The 18392-nt window shown below is 43.6% G+C and overlaps 1 protein-coding gene across 4 annotated transcripts in view; it reads right to left on the reverse strand.

The window, feature by feature from the left end:
• Mbs (Myosin binding subunit) overlaps positions 1–18320 on the reverse strand; it is a 91524-nt gene extending 73204 nt beyond the window's left edge. For all 4 annotated transcript variants that reach the window (XM_075871003.1, XM_075871002.1, XM_075871004.1 and 1 more), the window contains exon 1: positions 17963–18320. In XM_075871003.1, coding sequence (XP_075727118.1) covers positions 17963–18214 — 252 coding nt within the window. In that variant the 5' untranslated portion in view covers positions 18215–18320. The remainder of the gene's footprint in view (positions 1–17962) is intronic.
• Positions 18321–18392: the final 72 nt, after the last annotated feature.

Consider the following 18392-nt stretch of genomic DNA (forward strand, 5'->3'; position numbering starts at 1 on the left):
TGGGAGGGGGGGGGGGGGGTCAGTATCAAGCAATAGCATGGCTCTGTGGTAGCCACACAGACAGCCTGAATTCAATTCTCACAGCAAACAAAAATTTTCACTCATCTCATTTTTGCATCCTTCTACATTGTTCAGTCATAGGCAAGAGGATTTTTTACTCACAATCGTCGACGCCAACATCAATTCTGACACTGGTACTTATGCGAAACAAGCTCTTTATTGCCAACACGTTAATATTGACCATAAATGATTAAAGTAAGTCGCAGATCTGAACCAGGACACTGTGTAGCAGAGGGTTCCGTATTATACAATCGACTCTCAGTAAACGGAAATCTGTTAAACGAAACTACTGCTTAAACGGGACTATTGCCTCTGCAATGCTTGGTTTCGGGCTTGTATTCTGCACCCATGTTCACCCCTCAGCAAATGAAACTCCTGTTAAATAGAACACATTTTCCCGGTCCCTTCAGGTTCCGTTTGCTGAGAGTCCACTTGTAGTGTGCATGCAAATGCACACATGAGTAGGTGCGGTTCACATTCTTAGAGTCCACTAATGCAGTCACGAAACAGTTGAAAATGAAAACCACACAATGTCCAGCATGTAAATGATCATCATAATCCAGTTTGTGACGCAAGGAGCTGCTTTGTAACTAGGCATCCTTTGCACTAACGAATTGAAAGGAAGATTCATTAGTACTTCCTGCATGTGTGATATGATTAAATTCCAATTAGCAGACAGCCAAGTGATATCTGGTTTTGCTAATATGTGGTATTAATGACATGAAGACCATAAGTAAGGGTATAAAGCAGCAGTCAAAACCTTACAATAGTGAACTTACTTCCAATCACTTAACAACAGTATAGAGGCTTCTTTAAAGCTTAATGGTAATAGAATGCTTAAAAATGTAGAAGTTTTAAATATATAATGCCCATGGTATGTACACCTATTCAGTCAACGTGGAGTATAACAGCTTCATTTCATTTCTGCCCAGTACATTAATTCAACCTTCCACAGATGTCTAAACTGCCTTATCCTGAGGTTTGACATTTCAGGCTGAATAAATTGAAAAAACAGCACGTGGTTGAATGACAGAACATGGGAGAGGCCTTTGCTCTGCAGTGGGCGTACCCAGGCTGATGACGGCAATGATGCTGACGATGAAATTGAAAACTACATCAGCTGGCATTTGGGAGCATTAATTTAATACTGTTGGGACAGGGCTAAGTTTTGCAATGGTGATAAGATAAGCTAGAAATGAAATTAATGCATGGCATCAATGTGACCCGGCAACACAAGTACTTGGGAGATGTGTGTTAAGCTGCAGTTAGGTACACCACACTGCACGAGAAATGCTCAACTGTTTCCAGCGCCGATATCACAATGCGCTAGCCAAAACGTCAATTTTTTATCATTGAATGAACCTTACCAAGCAACTCTTGCAAAGAGAATATTAGTAGCATTTGTGAATTTCGATGCACTGATTCGAAGGCATTAAAGTCTCATTACGTGAGTATGCCCGCCTCTTGTTTCGTTCTGGTACTAGTCGAGTGTGCTTGTCCAACGCACCGGCACTATGCGCACATGGCCCCCAGAACAGCAGCACGAGACTCCTCCTTGTTCGCCCGCATGCAAACGCGCGATTCTCCGCAGAACACGCAATCAAAAAATAGCAGCCGAGCCCAACACCCGAACCAACCTCCTCATCGACGACCCCTTCAAGAACGCATTCACCTAAAACAAACCATCAACCCAGGCTTCGACAACAACTTCCTGATCCCCCGTACATCCTCAACGAAACAGCAGGCCAATCGACGACGAAAGACAAACAGAAAAAGAGAAGAAAACAAGCGAACCAGACGAGGAGGGGGTGGACTGGTTACACAAAGAATATAACCTTTTCCTTCACTACCCTAGCCCCCCCCCCCCCCCCCAATCTCCCTACAACCGTTTCTTCCTGAATCGTCAAAGCAGCCCGCCTTGACTGCCGATGAGGAGTCGGCCACACACGACAGTGGGTGGCGGCGCCAGGGAGCATTTCATCATCCTCGGAATAGCAGGCCCATCTAGCAACGCGAGAAGGTGGCCCTATGTTTGCACGAGCTGCTTCGCTAAGAGAAGAGGAAGGAGGAGTGTGTGAGTGTGTGTGCGTGCCCACTCCGAGAAGCCGGGCAAGAGCGAGCACGATACTGCACCCCAGAGAAAACGAAGGGGCGTGGGAGGTTTTCTAATTTTAGCCTATCAGACTCTCCCCCCCAAGAGAGCAAGGGATGGGTGCAAGCAAGAAGGAAGAAGAAGAGGGGAGGGTGGGCTGAAGCCCACCAGCGAGCGGGTTGTGGAGAAAGAGCAGCGGTGCAGCGATGTTTGGCCTCTGGGCCGACACCGATGCGGCTGCTACTGTTGCCGCTGGCTCTGCAGTTGCCAGCGGCTTCTGCCGTGATCTTCACGGGAGGCTGCGCCTTCCCTGCAATGCATTCCCGTTTACTGTTGCGCGTCCCGTGTAAAAATTTTAAAGGAGACAGATGTGCATCCGTTTTTGGTTATGGAGATGGAAAGGATGGCGGGCCTGTTATATCTGCAAAGTGGATTTTCTTTAGCAATGAGAAGGCCAGAAGGAAAATGGTCACCCATCCTACAGCAGCACAATGACTAAAAGAAAGCCCCTGATTGTTTTGAGAAATGCTCAGCAACCTTGTGGTGAACTTCCTTTTTCTGTACTTTTATCCACGTTGTAGAATGTCACAGGGCTTATTCAAGCAAGTGTAGTCTCCATGCATAGATAGCCCACACTAACTACTAGATCTGCTACAAAAGGTTTTCTTACAGCAAAGCTGTCTTAGTCTAGTAGTAGTAGTAGTAGTAGTAGTAGTAGTAGTAGTAGTAGTAGTAGCGATGCAGGTCATGTGACCAAAGGAAGTATTGAAAAAAGAAATCAATGAGCCCAACGATGATAGTCGAATGATGATATTTTATTTAATTGAATGTAATTAATGCAAGTGTTTTATTGTTTTTGTTTTTCCCCAGATTTTTGATACCTTAAATATGACATTAGTCTCACATTACAATCGAATGCCCAAATACTTTTTTTCTCTTCCTGGATGCAATAGACTAAATACGATAACTATAATAAATGATGATGATAATGCACGTGACTGTCAGCCAATCACATACAGTCATGCATTTACAGCTTTGCTGTCCAACAATTTCCATGATGCAACACTGTCTCTCTCTTTTTTTTCTTTTTTTTTTTTGCAGTGACATGAAATAGTGCTCATACATTTGTTGAAGACCAAGAGGGCATGCACTTTTATAAGTGCAAGAAAGTTGAGAATACTGAGAAGGACATTCTACGTTCCAATACCGCCTTTAAAACGACATCACGTGATCACCCTTGGCTGCCATCCGAGCGTTGCCCAAAGCATTGCTATTGCGCTAGCCAATAATGATAATGGCACATGTGAAACCACCCACTCGCCTCCCATTTTGGTGCACAATGTCTAGACAGGCTAGACTGTTCTGAGAGCTCTTCACTCATGCAATGTACAGCGTGCAGCATAATGTGATGGCTTCTCTGAGAACTATTTTGTCACCCATATACTATGCGGCACATTGAAGACTAAACAACGATACAAATAAACTAACAAAAATAACTTCAGTACTACTCCTTCTACTAGGAGTTCGGTCAGGCATATTTCTAGCTCCAGCCTCATGTCTATCACACAATGTTAAAAATACAAAGACTTCCCTGGGACTGCTAATACTGCTGTCGTCTAAGATAAAGATATCCTTAGCACACGAGATGCAGCCCATATTCATCGAAGCTGTTACATAGCCAGGCTCTCATCTACTGCAACAACTGGCAAACAATGCTGATATTCATTATCCAATGCATCACTAATCATTGAGGTAAATAACAGAATGCAAGCACTGCCAATGTATGAAAAGTTTGCATATCCAGGCTATCATCTACAGCAACAACTGGCAAACAATGCTGATATTCATTATCCAATGCATCCCTAATCGTTGAGGTAAATGGCAGAATGCAAGCACTGCCAATGTATGAAAAGTTTGCATAGCCAGGCTCTAATCTACTGCAACAACTGGCAAACAATGCTGACATTCATTATCCAATGCACCACTAATCATTGAGGTAAATGGCAGAATGCAAGCACTGCCAATGTATGAAAAGTTTGCATAGCCAGGCTCTCATATACAGAAACAACTGGCAAACAATGCTGATATTCATTATCCAATGCATCACTAATCATTGAGGTAAATGGCAGAATGCACGCACTGCCAATTTATGAAAAGTTTGCATAGCCAGGCTCTCATCTACTGCAACAACTGGCAAACAATGCTGATATTCATTATCCAATGCATCACTAATCATTGAGGTAAATGGCAGAATGCAAGCACTGCCAATGTATGAAAAGTTTGCATAGCCAGGCTCTCATCTACAGAAACAACTGGCAAACAATGCTGATATTCATTATCCAATGCATCCCTAATTATTGAGGTAAATGGCAGAATGCAAGCACTGCCAATGTATGAAAAGTTTGCATAGCCAGGCTCTCATCTACAGAAACAACTGGCAAAAAATGCTGATATTCATTATCCAATGCATCCCTAATCATTGAGGTAAATGGTAGAATGCAAGCACTGCCAATGCATGAAAAGTTTGCATAGCCAGGCTCTCATCTACTGCAACAATTGACAAACAATGCTGATATTCATTATCCAATGCATCACTAATCATTGAGGTAAATGGCAGAATGCAAGCACTGCCAATGTATGAAAAGTTTGCATAGCCAGGCTCTCATCTACTGCAACAACTGGCAAACAATGCTGATATTCATTATCCAATGCATCACTAATCATTGAGGTAAATGGCAGAATGCAAGCACTGCCAATGCATGAAAAGTTTGCATAGCCAGGCTCTCATCTACTGCAACAATTGACAAACAATGCTGATATTCATTATCCAATGCATCACTAATCATTGAGGTAAATGGCAGAATGCAAGCACTGCCAATGCATGAAAAGTTTGCATAGCCAGGCTCTCATCTACAGCAACAACTGGCAAACAGTGCTGATATTCATTATCCAATGCATCCCTAATCATTGAGGTAAATGGTAGAATGCAAGCACTGCCAATGCATGAAAAGTTTGCATAGCCAGGCTCTCATCTACTGCAACAATTGACAAACAATGCTGATATTCATTATCCAATGCATCACTAATCATTGAGGTAAATGGCAGAATGCAAGCACTGCCAATGCATGAAAAGTTTGCATAGCCAGGCTCTCATCTACAGCAACAACTGGCAAACAGTGCTGATATTCATTATCCAATGCATCCCTAATCATTGAGGTAAATGGTAGAATGCAAGCACTGCCAATGCATGAAAAGTTTGCATAGCCAGGCTCTCATCTACTGCAACAATTGACAAACAATGATATTCATTATCCAATGCATCACTAATCATTGAGGTAAATGGCAGAATGCAAGCACTGCCAATGTATGAAAAGTTTGCATAGCCAGGCTCTCATCTACTGCAACAACTGGCAAACAATGCTGATATTCATTATCCAATGCATCACTAATCATTGAGGTAAATGGCAGAATGCAAGCACTGCCAATGTATGAAAAGTTTGCATAGCCAGGCTCTCATCTACAGCAACAACTGGCAAACAGTGCTGATATTCATTATCCAATGCATCCCTAATCATTGAGGTAAATGGCGGAATGCAAGCACTGCCAATGCATGAAAAGTTTGCATAGCCAGGCTCTCATCTACTGCAACAACTGGGAAACAATGCTGACATTCATTATCCAATGCATCACTAATGATTGAGGTAAATGGCAGAATGCAAGCACTGCCAATGTATGAAAAGTTTGCATAGCCAGGCTCTCATCTACAGAAACAACTGGGAAACAATGCTGATATTCATTATCCAATGCATCCCTAATCTTTGAGGTAAATGGCAGAATGCAAGCACTGCCAATGTATGAAAAGTTTGCATAGCCAGGCTCTCATCTACAGAAACAACTGGCAAACAATGCTGATATTCATTATCCAATGCATCCCTAATCTTTGAGGTAAATGGCAGAATGCAAGCACTGCCAATGTATGAAAAGTTTGCATAGCCAGGTTCTCATCTACAGCAACAACTGGCAGACAATGCTGATATTCGTTATCCAATGCATCCCTAATCATTGAGGTAAATGGCAGAATGCAAGCACTGCCAATGTATGAAAAGTTTGCCTGTTCTCTTCCTGCAGCTGTCACACTGAACTTCAGGTTCTTCAGATGCAATGAAATACTAGTGACACAAACTGTTCTAAAGTCAGTTCTCATATCCCAACAGTCCTATCATTCTAAAAAAAAAAAGAAGTACTTGATTATATTACGTCGTCAGATGCTAAAATTAGCACCTACACAATTATGTGGCCATTTTCGGCTTGTTCTGACAGAAATGTGCTTTGTTTATTCATTTATTATTTTTGTGTGTGTTGATACAAAACATGACATGACTGTTTCCAATAGTCCCTTCCAGTGCTCGAGTTGCAGCATCATCTCGATTCGAGTGCCCAACGTCATCATAAATGACGATGCAAAAGTGCACTTTGCATTAATTACAAACTTACTTTCAAACAAGAATGATACATGCTTGAGATGTACTGCTTTATGCAACACCTCATAATTAGACATTATTGCTCCTTGGGTAACTTTGCCAATTATACATGTTGTCCACAGGTGCAAGCATGGCCCCTGTGAAGAGTAAGATTAAAGGAATGCTAGTGTGTACAGCCTACAAAAAGACACAAAAGCAGTCAAAGGATTGCAAACATCGGGTGAGCAATGGCCAGCCAGCCTGCAGTCTTGAGAGAGCGACAGTAAGAATCGAACTACCCCTAACTCGTTCAATCAATTATTCTACATTTTCTATTAAAAAAATGGAGAGAGGAACTGTGAAAGACAGCTTCCTAGACTGAAAAGTTCAAATACCTAGGACCAGTATTACTAGTAATCATGGTATAATAAAGAGTTGGACAAGTTGGTATTAGTTCACGATGCAGGCACGGTTAACACGACACACAAGAGGGACACAGGACGACGCACTCATCCAGTATCCTCCTTTTCTTGTGCGCAAGGTTAATCACACCCACCTCTCCTCATAGTAAGCATGCTTTCACAGGTTCATGAATCTTTTACATTTACTTATGTTGTAATAAATGTTAACGGGACACGGTTTCCAAGGCAAACAAGAAATTACGCTCCGTTAAGAAATGGCAGTTCAAGTGCTATAAATTATTTTCTTGGTCCCTGAAAGCTATTGCAGATTGGTACTGTTAGACTAAAGCTATACGCCCATGCCCAGTTTCAACGAAAATTCAATTTCGATGTCCCCAGGTCCCACGTCCGGCAAATGTTTGCGGCTGACTACGGAACTGAAAACGTTGGCATCCTAGAGAAACGCAGAGGTGGCAAATGCCAGGCGTAATCAAAACACTGGTGATTCCCATTGTGCTTTGGGCAAGGCACTATTATCTACCGCCCAACTTCAAATAAGCGTGATCGTCTCCTGCATCGTTAACTGAGGAGAACATGACCGAGGTGCGGGGCGCGAAGGCGGGCTAAAAAGTATCACGGCACCGACCCAGCAGGCCAGGGCTCACTAGGTGAACAATGACCTGTCACTTGCCGCGTGCAGGCCAGATTGGGTGCAACAGGGGGTTGGGCAAGGTGGAGAGGAGAAGCAGACAACGCGGGAAGTGTGGCAGACGATGGAAACAGCGCGCCACATTGTCACTGGCTTATCAGACGGAGACGGCCGCTTTGGGCCCGAGTTGGAGCCCTCCCCTGCCCACGTGCGCGCTTGCCCCTTGCTACTTCTGGAAACTACGCGCTTGGCATAGTGTTTGTTGTCAGCATGGAGTCCTTTATACTACGGCACCTGCGCGAGAGGGTTTGTCGCTGAGCTTTTGAATTGCATCATCCACAACTGTTTCATCATTAATGAATGCGACAACGAATCTGCCTTCCATCCTTTGATTTATTTGTTGTCGGTATCAGTAATATGATTATTGGCACTGCATCTAAATTCTGTGTGTATGAGTTGTATTGCTTTGTTATATTAAACACTAGCTCGTTTGTATGCTACTTTGTACGCACTTGTTACTTTTTGCTCATTGTGTCAATTTGTCATTTTGTTCGTTTTCGTCCATTGTTTTGCAGTATTAGTCACTCATGCCTTCTTTTTAGGCAAAACTCGCTCATTCTGTCCAAAAGGGGGCAAAACCTGTTACACTGACTCATGTTTATTCCTGTTCTTTTCTTGCATTGTGAAATGTGATTTCAAATGCATATGTATGTACCCACTCCTGCCTACGACTTCGCATAGAAGTCGGCAGTATTGACTAAATAAAAATAAAATCATCAACCTGGCTATGCTTATCACAGGGCAGAAGCCTCTCTTAAGTTCTGCCAATCAACCGAATCCTGTGCTTGCTGCTGCCATGTTATAACCTGCAGACTTCTTAATCTCATCTGCCCACCTAACTTTGTGTCCCCTTCGCGCCTTTGCCTTCTCTTCGAATATAGTCAGTTACCCTTAATGGCCAGCGATTATCTCGCTTACATGCTACATGCCCTGCCTATGTCAGTTTGCTCGCAGTATACATTATTTCTTCCCCTCATTTCCCTTACTCCCAATGTAGGGTAGCAAACTAGACACCGGCAAAGTTGACTTTCCTGCCTTTCTTGCTTTGCTTCTCTCTCTCTATTGATTGATGTGAAATTCATAGAAAGCGAAAAAATCAAAAGAGACAGCAAGACATAAACAATGCGTGTCTAATCTACAAAATTAAACAATGAAACATGAATGAATTGAGGAGAAAAAGAACAGAAAGAGACATGTAGCCCTTTGCCTAATAAGCTCAATGCAAACCCAACTTTCAATGCAACAGCCATTTGTTTTGAAGAGCAACAATGAAACCGTGAGTGTCACCAAACCGTGGCCACTCTCTTACGAGAAACCGAACGAGACAATGAACACACGAGCGCATGTATTCAAGGAGCGCCTCGGTGTTCTGGCAGCAGTGCTGCTGCAATTACGCCGGAGGCACTGAGACTGTAACATGTCCAACCTTGATGCAGTGAGAACAAAGGAGGCATGCCAACCCCAGGCCGGGTTGGCAACTAGCATGCCATTGGCAAGTTAGGTTGAAGCTATAGAGTTTCCTAAAGTTAACTAGAGGGGACTATGGTGCTGCTATCGTTCAGCCACTCTGAGAATGATGGGTACTACGCAAATCTGCCTAGTCTTCGTGCTTGTGGGCTTTGAATGCACCTGAGGCTTTGTCTATCGCTGTGTTTTGCTTCTGTTTCAGATGAAAGAATGTACCGTTGTGAACTACCCATTATTCTCACGTTGGCTGAAGTACCGTGAATCGCAGATCTCATGGACACTGGTGCCAGAGATTCCTTAAGTGTATTTGTAAAAACTTTATAGTAGAAATGTTGTGTCTGATTAAAGTTTCCCAGAGGAGCTGTGTACCAACACACTCAAGATGTGCACTATAATAATAATTGTTGAAGTTTTATGCCCCGAAACCACAGTATCATTATGAGAAACGCCGTAGTCGCGGGCTCCGGAAATTTCAATCACGCAGAGTTTTCTAACGAGCACCTAAATTTATGTACATGAACCTCAAGCATTTTCGCCTCTACCGAAAATGCAGCCGCAGAAGCCGGGATTCGATCCTACGACCTTCAGGTCAGCAGCAAAGTAACATTACCACTAGACCCCTGTGGCGAATAATACATGCACGACTTGCTCAGAGAAGCACCATTGCGCTACTAAAAGTGCCCATTTGGTGAGTTGGATAGACTGTCGAAGAAAAAAAAACAATGCATGGCTAAGCTAGGAGCCAACGCATACCACTAATGACAGCAGCAACACTTCAATGGAGGTGCAGTAAAGGCTAGTGCACACTTTGTTTCAGTACACAATATTCGTAACAGAAGTGATGGCTAAAATATAGTAACTACTCAGCTTTCAAAGCCTCATGGGGTCTCCTTTGCGTTTGACTAAGATGACTCGAAGGCAAAAGCCACCTTTCTTTTTTTTTTCTCAGTCAATGTATTGATCCTCGCCCACACCCTTTTACAAGCTCCCTCCAACTAATGTAGTTTACATTGCCTCAAAGATCGAAGGCATTGCAAGCTTCCTGCACCTCACCTGGTTTCGCATTGCCTCAGTGATCAGCCTGTCTTTGACTTAACATCAATGTCATGTGACATCATGATGACGGCCCGAATTTTGGCAATCCGTAACATCATCACGTGATGATGTTCTTTTTTTTAATCTGCTAACACTAGAATAAAACACACTGTAAAAAGTCGAATATTATGAACAATTTTGCACTTCCTGAAGCAAAGTCTGCAAAGCAAATACTATTTTATATAAACAATTTTTGCCTACTTCTCTGTTCTAAACAAATGAGCCTACAGAGGTTACTAAGTCCTTATCAGAGCAAACTCATCTACACAATCTTGCCACCCTTCTAAAATAAAACACTGAATCCTTCCAGAAAGTCTGGCACAGAGCTCAGCAGTGCTGGCATGATAACAGTTCTAAAAGATTGAGTCAGAGACTCAATCCATCCCTCGCCCTGTCAAGGTTGCCGAAGGGAGTATTTAAAAATAATAAATAAACAGGCGAGTGAAGAAACAGAAACACAAAAAAAACTGAAAAACAGAGGGAACAAGAAAAATGAAAAATAAAAACCAGCAGCACTGCAAAGACAACAACATAAAGTCCCAAACACAGAGCCATTTCACCCCTCCATGCACCCCAGGGTTCCAGAGGTTGAGACGATTCCGCATGAGCAAAAATTAATTTGTCTCAGCACCCTGCCTCGGAGTGGCAGCTGTTACCCCCAACTGTGAATCACAGTGTCAAATTTAGAAGCCGCCAAGGGCGTGATATCAAAGCAACGACGGTCGCAGCAGAGCCACAAGAAACAACAAAAAAAGACGCGCTGGCAACAATGTTCGCAGTGGGCAGTGTTTGTAGTAAACATTGCCGTTTTTATTGGACCCTTTGTCGTGAGCCACTGAAGTCCCTCGAAAATGGTGCTCTATGCTGTGTCCCCAGCATCAACAAAAATGCTGCTTAAAAAATTAATTACAGTACGTCAAGCAAGATAAAGGCTCAGTGTGATGTAGCTTTCCCTATTTTACCAAAATTGTGGCAGAGGAATGCAAAAAATATCAATAACTCTGTATTTAGGGAGGTGCGCAAAATAAATCCATTATTGTTGCAGCCGAAATTTAAAGTTTATGACAGGTTCCGTCCAATGAATGTCAAAAACAAAGAGGAGAGTCTAATTGGGGCTGCTATTTGCAATTCCAGAAGAAATGGGAGCCTTTTCTTTTCCACCATACTTGTTTGCAACCTTGGAAGAAGAGGAGCGCAAACATACCCTTCTTCCCAACCGCCTACCCGTACATGCACTCTCTGCTCTCAATTCGCTTGGCCTTCTATGGACATTTCACCTGAACGTAATAACACTTAGTGCATCTCCTAGCGTACACTTTGCAAACCTATGTAGGTCGGCTTTCCTGTGTGATTCTTTTCACAACAAAAACCTCTCGTTCTCTTAAGGATGCCATTTTGTGCAAGAAAAAAGGAACTTCCTTCTTGTCTTTTTTTTTTACGTAAAATTGTATCCACAACAGGATAACAATTTGCCCAACGCTCGGTTCTTGTCTCATTCCTAAAACACTTTTCTCGCTCCAAGCGTGTTCACCCTTACCCATTCCAGCGAAGGTGCATGAGCACCAAAAAAAAGAGGGCTTTTCAATATTGTAAGCGCCTTCTGTACAGAAGGAGAGAAAATCCCGAAAAAAAGGAAGGGGACAAAAATTGAAATGATATGGAAAAATCAAATACCAAAATAAGAAATATCAAATGTAAAAAATTGGGGCAGCAACGTAGTGGTAGTGCTACGAATCAAGAAGCAGTGGGAAGGCAATGTCTCCCTTTCCCAAACCTTGATTTAGTATACAAGACTATGCTATGCTTTACCCTCTCATCTCTAATTTACCCTCCTCCTCACTTCTCTTTCTCACCCCTTGCTGTACTATTTGCAACTCAAAGAAACACTCCATGTGCTGGCAACACTGGTAAAAAAAAGATGGCTGCACTTAACAGGGTCAATGCCCCACTTTCGCTTGGCGCTGTGCGGAATATTCTGGACTGTGGCATCGGATCACGTTGTTTCATCGAAAGTGAAAGGCTGCCGGCAGTGGATCGTCTCATTCTCATTGGCATAGAATTCACTGGCGAAACAGTGCAAATCGTTCAGCTGTGCGCGAAAACATCGAGCCTCTTCGGCGAACCGCATCATATTTATTTTAAGTTGAAGAACCTGTCAAACGAGCCTGACGTAAGAGAAGGCAACTACTCATGTGTAGCGGACCTCTCCGAAAGGTGCTAGCACTTTTGCTACACTGCTACATGCAAGGCCTTGACAGTTTTTGAGGTAACTATGCCACAACTCGTGCTGCCAATTGCAAGTATCACACTGAGTTTCGTTGTACCATCAAAAGCTGAATATGCATCCCGTTCACATGATTACAGAACAGAGCTACGCTTGGGCCAGTGTATCTTGAGACACTGCAAATAATAGTTTAGAATGTTATAGGAGGCATCCTTTTTTTTCGTTCACCAATTTAAGTTATTATGTTCCTAGTCATTAAGATCGTGTGCTTCCAAACTCTCGCTTGTTCGTGTTAGCAGTAGGTGATAATCAAAGTACATATATGGACGCACACTAAGAATGCACGGACATGATATACAGGGTGCCCCAGCTATTTTTAGCCAGAGCTTTAAAATATGCCGACATGCAATTACGACGCAACCAAATGCATATTGCTGACTGTTGCCTGGAGTTAGACCATTTTTCGTGCTCTAAAATATTGTTTAATTAGATATATTTAATTATTTACTTATGAAGGACTCAAAATGGATAAAAAATTTCTATAACAAAGGTGTAGATTGGTTTGTAAAACGTCTGACTAGACAGTTTCGAACTTTATATTTGTTAATTATTAGTGTTTTTCTGCAAACTACAAATGCCCACGAAATACAAAAAAAAAAACACGGGACAAACTCGCTAGCGCCAGTGCGCACGATGATTATAGTGTTCCCCAACATCCCGCTACGAATGACCATAGCATTTGTTGCCCGATTGTGCTGTCTCGACAGGGCTGCAACGATCCTGGTGGCTTTGCGATGAATAGGTTTTACTATCGGCCACAAAAGCGATAACTGCTGTCCCTGCTTATTGCTGTCATGAAAACAAAAACAAACAGAAAAAACTTCGAACCACACTTGAGCTGCGCCTTCATAATTCGAACTTGATAACACAACGGGCCCCATTCGCATTGCATCCTCGTTAGATTGCCGCAGTTCAATATGCACACAGTGCAGAGACCGTAGGGCTTCGGGAAGAGCTGTTTGTTGTGCAGGATAATGAATGCACATTTGAATAAAACGGAGGTTTTCGCGTATTAGAATGGAAGCACTAAGCTAAAATGACTTTTGATGGCTAAAAACTTTCATAACCCTCACCCCATTATGAAACAAAGCCCAAAACTGCATTTATTGTCACAGATGCTTGCGCAATTTGTTAATAAAGCAAAATTGCAAGCCAACATCACAAACCGAGAGACAGATGTCACAAATGTCCCCGGCGGGAAAGTTTTAAGTCTGAAGCGCAAATGACCACAGCTGCCTTAAGTGACAGGTCCAATCTACGGGTGACAGGCACGTTCACATGAGAAAAAAAAATCTGACATGGCAGGATCACGACTGCATACATTCCGGCGAATGTCACGACTGGTTGGACAATTTCAAGAACACAATGCCAGCATGGCGTCACACATGCCGCTATCAGTTGTTTGCCTTGAAATTTTCATGCTCTTTTTTTCACCTCCTGGACCAATGTCTCACAGCGAAAGAATTCGATAGGTATGTGTAAAGCAATTACTGATGCTTCGACCCAAAGAGTCACGCTATGTCACCTTTCCTTCTGGTCACCTATGGTGCAAACAACTTTTGTTTACGTATATGACTGGTATTGTCCACAATTTGAGAATCAGTCAGAACTTGCCGCACAAGCTTTGACTATATTCCAGAATATTTCTTGGCTCAGTGTTTTGCCCAGACAGAAGATATGGTACAACAGTGTCATGACTCGGTGATCACTGTACTTAAGACTACACCGAAGTGATATGGTAAGTTTATACTGACAAATGATTATCTAAAAACCTTTTTATGGTAAATCTATCATTCTAGCTTCATTATTAGTATACAAAATGAGAATTTAAAGTTTCAGAATTGTATACCACATGATAATTTCAGCACCTGGGTGCCTGTGAGAAATCAAAGATTGCAGTCTTTCTTTGTGTATGCTTATTTTAGACACATCATTTTAATAAAATATCCCAATACTAGCCACATTGGGCCTTCAGCTCCCATATAACACAATATATTTGTCTTTACTAATGAAAATCATGCAGGCCACATCAAATGCCATCAAAATCTACAACATCATGACGATTTGGTATGGAAATCTGAAGACAACACAGTTATTTGAATTTTTCTTTCTCTCAACTCTTTACTCATTAATCTTTCTCTTTTAGGAAGAGTTATCCAGTTCATATCACAAAAGGTCAATCTACTAATATATCACAAATAAATTTTATGCATAGCTTCCCTTTAAAATGAACAAGTATGTTATGCTTCTACAAGACCACATCACAAAAGGTCAATCTACTCATATGAATCTACTCATATATGGGGCAAAATTGGTTTGCCAAGGGACTAAATAAGACCTATCACGGGAAGCGTATCTCAGTAATAGTAATGCCACAAATCGAAAACTGTTGTTTTTTTATAGCAATTTGAACCTAATTAGCGCACTTCAGACAACATTGTCAGTCTCGATCAGCTGAATTAGTAAAACAAAAACTATTTATTGAGCACCTTTCAGTCATACTAATGAAAAATTAGGCCATCATCTTTTTTTATTAGATTCAAATGTATTAGGAAGTTTTATGCGACATCGTCCACGCAGACTTTTTAGCTAGGGAACGAAATCATGCCAACCAAAAGTAGCTATGGATGCGACTCAGCTGTAACAACAATATCAGCAGTGCCACACGAGATTACGGCATAATGGCTTTCCATACGCAGACGACCTGTTGCAGAAAAAAAAAAAACCGTCACCGCAAGACATCACTCTTCTTACGTCACAGGCAGTCACGTGTACGTCACCACAGGCGCTTGCTTTTTGTTTATTCTTCTTTTAAGAAGCGAACAGAGACTCAGAAAAGCCAAGCACTCTTGCAACCCTCTTACTCTCCGTATAGTTCGGAGGGGGTGCACCCACAATTTTTGTCCCATGCCAGCTGAAAGAATGGCCTTTTTCTTTGTTTTTAGATCTGCGAAGGCTTCCAAAATGTCCCAGTTCACCAGACCGCGTCTAGCCAAGCAAGATTCCAAAGAGATGGAGGAAGAAAAAGAAAGTGAAAGGCAAAAATAGTTGCTAAATTTTTTTTTTCACTAGCAATATACTTCTTTGCATTCTGTATTAGTGGAAAAAAAATTGTCTTCTTCACCTAAATCACCCTTTTTTTCCATCCCATATTACTCGAAACAAGAGTTTTCTTTGCTAACAAACACCCTCTTCTACATCCCATATTACACCGTAAAAGGTTTCTCTGCAGCTTTTACTACTCCCCCGAAAAAAAAGGGATTTTTTCACCAATAACACCTTCCTTTAGACCCAGTATTACTTTGGAAAAAAAAAGGAGAAATTTTTTACTCCCCGTGACCCTGCACTTAAAAACGCTGCAGACGAAGAAAACGTTACGACAAGCGAGCCTCGAGTCTGAACCCCCTCCTCTCCGCCTAAGGGGGTTCCGGCTCGCTCTTTTTCCAGTCAGTGGCGGCCGTGAGGAGGGTAGTGCGAAGAGAGCTCTTTCGCATGCTGCGGTGGCACAACCCACCGCCTGCCGGCAGGAGCCCCAGCCTGGCCCGCAATGGGACCGTCGACAGCAGCTAGCAAGAGACCGGTGGAGTTGGCTGGCAAGGCGGGCGGCCTGTAGTACGTCTACTCGCCGCAATCACCCCCCTTTCTCTCTCCGCCTTTGCCAAAAGCATCTACCCTTACCCCACTCCGTACTCTCCCGGGAGCTAAATATAAACTAAAACACAGAGCTCGAGCCGAGGGTCCGGCCAGCCGACAAAAAAAAAAAAAAAAGGCGCAGACTTCCAGCAGCATGGTTTCGTTCCCGCTGCCTTCACCCCTCCTGGCCAAGGGTCCGCCAAAACGACCCTTGCAACGTTTTATCATTTATTTATGTTTGTCTCTCTCAGCCAACCGGCGACTGACCGAATGTTTCCCCCCGATTCTCTATTTCTATCTCGCCTCTTAAAAACACACCTTCGGAAAAAGCCCCTTTTCTCCCTCTTTACCAAACGCAACTTTACTAAAATCAACCAACGACCATAGCTGAGTTGACCAAAGAAACAGTTCCCTTCCGACAGAGACGGAGGTCAACTCTTCTCCGAGCGGGCCTGTCGTTCAGATCCTTCACTGGAGAGACAGTCGCGAAAGCGGGCAAACGAAGGCGTCGTTCTTGCAATGTGTCAACCTTTGGTGGGGCGGCTTCGTAAGTGTGTGTGCGAGGGGCTGTGCAGAAACTGCGATATCGTGGCGCCCATTGGGGGTTTGCCGCCGTTTACTCCTTCAAGTTCCGAAAACCTGCCGGCTTTTTTCGGGGAGAGTGTGGGGTGGCAATAAATAACAGAAACAAAACTCCTCCCGAGATGCAACTGCGCCCGGCAAATCCCACTTCAGGGCGGGCTAGGCTTAACGAGCCAAACTCGACCCTGGCCGGATAGCGCACAAACGGACCCCCCCCCCCCCCCCACGTCCATTTCTTTCTTAACTTGTTATGCAGTGAATACACACGCACGCACTAAAGCACACCGCCAACAACAAAGTCCGTATTGTTGGGAGAGGGTAAAAAGAAAAAGGCGTGTCGATCTCAGTGCTGCTTTGCAGCACTTACACCCGACTGCCTACAGATGCTGGGATCGGTCTGACAGTCGTTGTTAGTATAGTACCTCGTTTTCGTTCAGTTCGTAAGCAAAAGTGATTAAGACATCTGCCGTGACACGAATGCCAAGAAATAGAGCTCGTAATCACCGGGTAGAGACAGAAATGACGAAAAAAAAAAAAAAAAACAGGGGTGTCGCCGGAAGAAGTAACTACGAAAGACGGCGTTTCTCTACCTCCGAAGGCTTTTTTTTTTTCCCTCGAACGCCACCGAATTGAGATCGAAGAACGCTTGATACTGATCAAGCACAAAACGCGCAGAGCACAAAACGTACGATACTGGGTGTCACTACGCATACCCTTCCAAACTTGTCGGTAAGGCCCGAGAAAGAAAAAAAAATGACCTCCCCACTGCTTTAAAAGTAGATTTTCGTTCGACGGAGCCCGAACCAACAAAGATGTTCCGTTTTAACACGAGATGAACACAGTTGCGGAGCCAGGGTACGAAAGCAACAGCCAGTTTTTCCCATTTAGGCAGCGACACCCCTCCAAAGTTGTTGGTAGAAGCAGTGTTTCGAGAGCTGAACAGTGTTGCAGTATTCACGTCAGAAAGCAATCGTGTTAGGGCCGAAGCTGTGGCTTTTAAGCAGCGATTCCGCTTTAAGACACCCTGCCGTAGTTGTCGGCAGGGCCCAAGACCTCCCGTACCACATCCGAAGCCTGTGTGACCCCACGGGAGCTAGCTTTTCCGGGGCAAGTTTTTTTTCTCGTTTTGTTTTCGTAGTGTGGCGGGTGAGGTTTGTGTGTGCCGGGGTCTCGTCGTACCTGGTGTAGAGCGGTGAGCCCGTCCACGTTGGTCGTGTTGATGTCGGCACCTGCGGCGAGCAGTCGCTCGACTTCGGCGGTGTCTCCGGCGGCGCAGGCGGCGAGGAAAACACATCCATCGCTGAACTTGATCCTGGGAGACTTGTCCGCAGGGGGCTCGGCACTCACGCGGTTCGTCTCGGAGTCCTCCCAGCGCTTGAGTTGCTCTTTTCGCTTGAAAAGCGAATTGCTGGGACGCGATTCCAGAGACATAACTTTCGCAGGGCCACACTTTTTTTTGTTATCCACCGCCTCGCCTCGCAGCACAACACCGCATCACAGCCGAACACACTCCCGCACCAACCGCCAGATGACAGCACCGCCGAGCAGACGGACGGAGACACGCCGCTTATTCTAAAGACGTAGTTGCCGTATTATTTATAAGTAGGTA

This window comes from Rhipicephalus microplus, chromosome 8, assembly GCF_043290135.1.
Source record: "Rhipicephalus microplus isolate Deutch F79 chromosome 8, USDA_Rmic, whole genome shotgun sequence".
In the NCBI taxonomy this organism is placed as follows: Eukaryota; Metazoa; Arthropoda; class Arachnida; order Ixodida; family Ixodidae; genus Rhipicephalus; species Rhipicephalus microplus.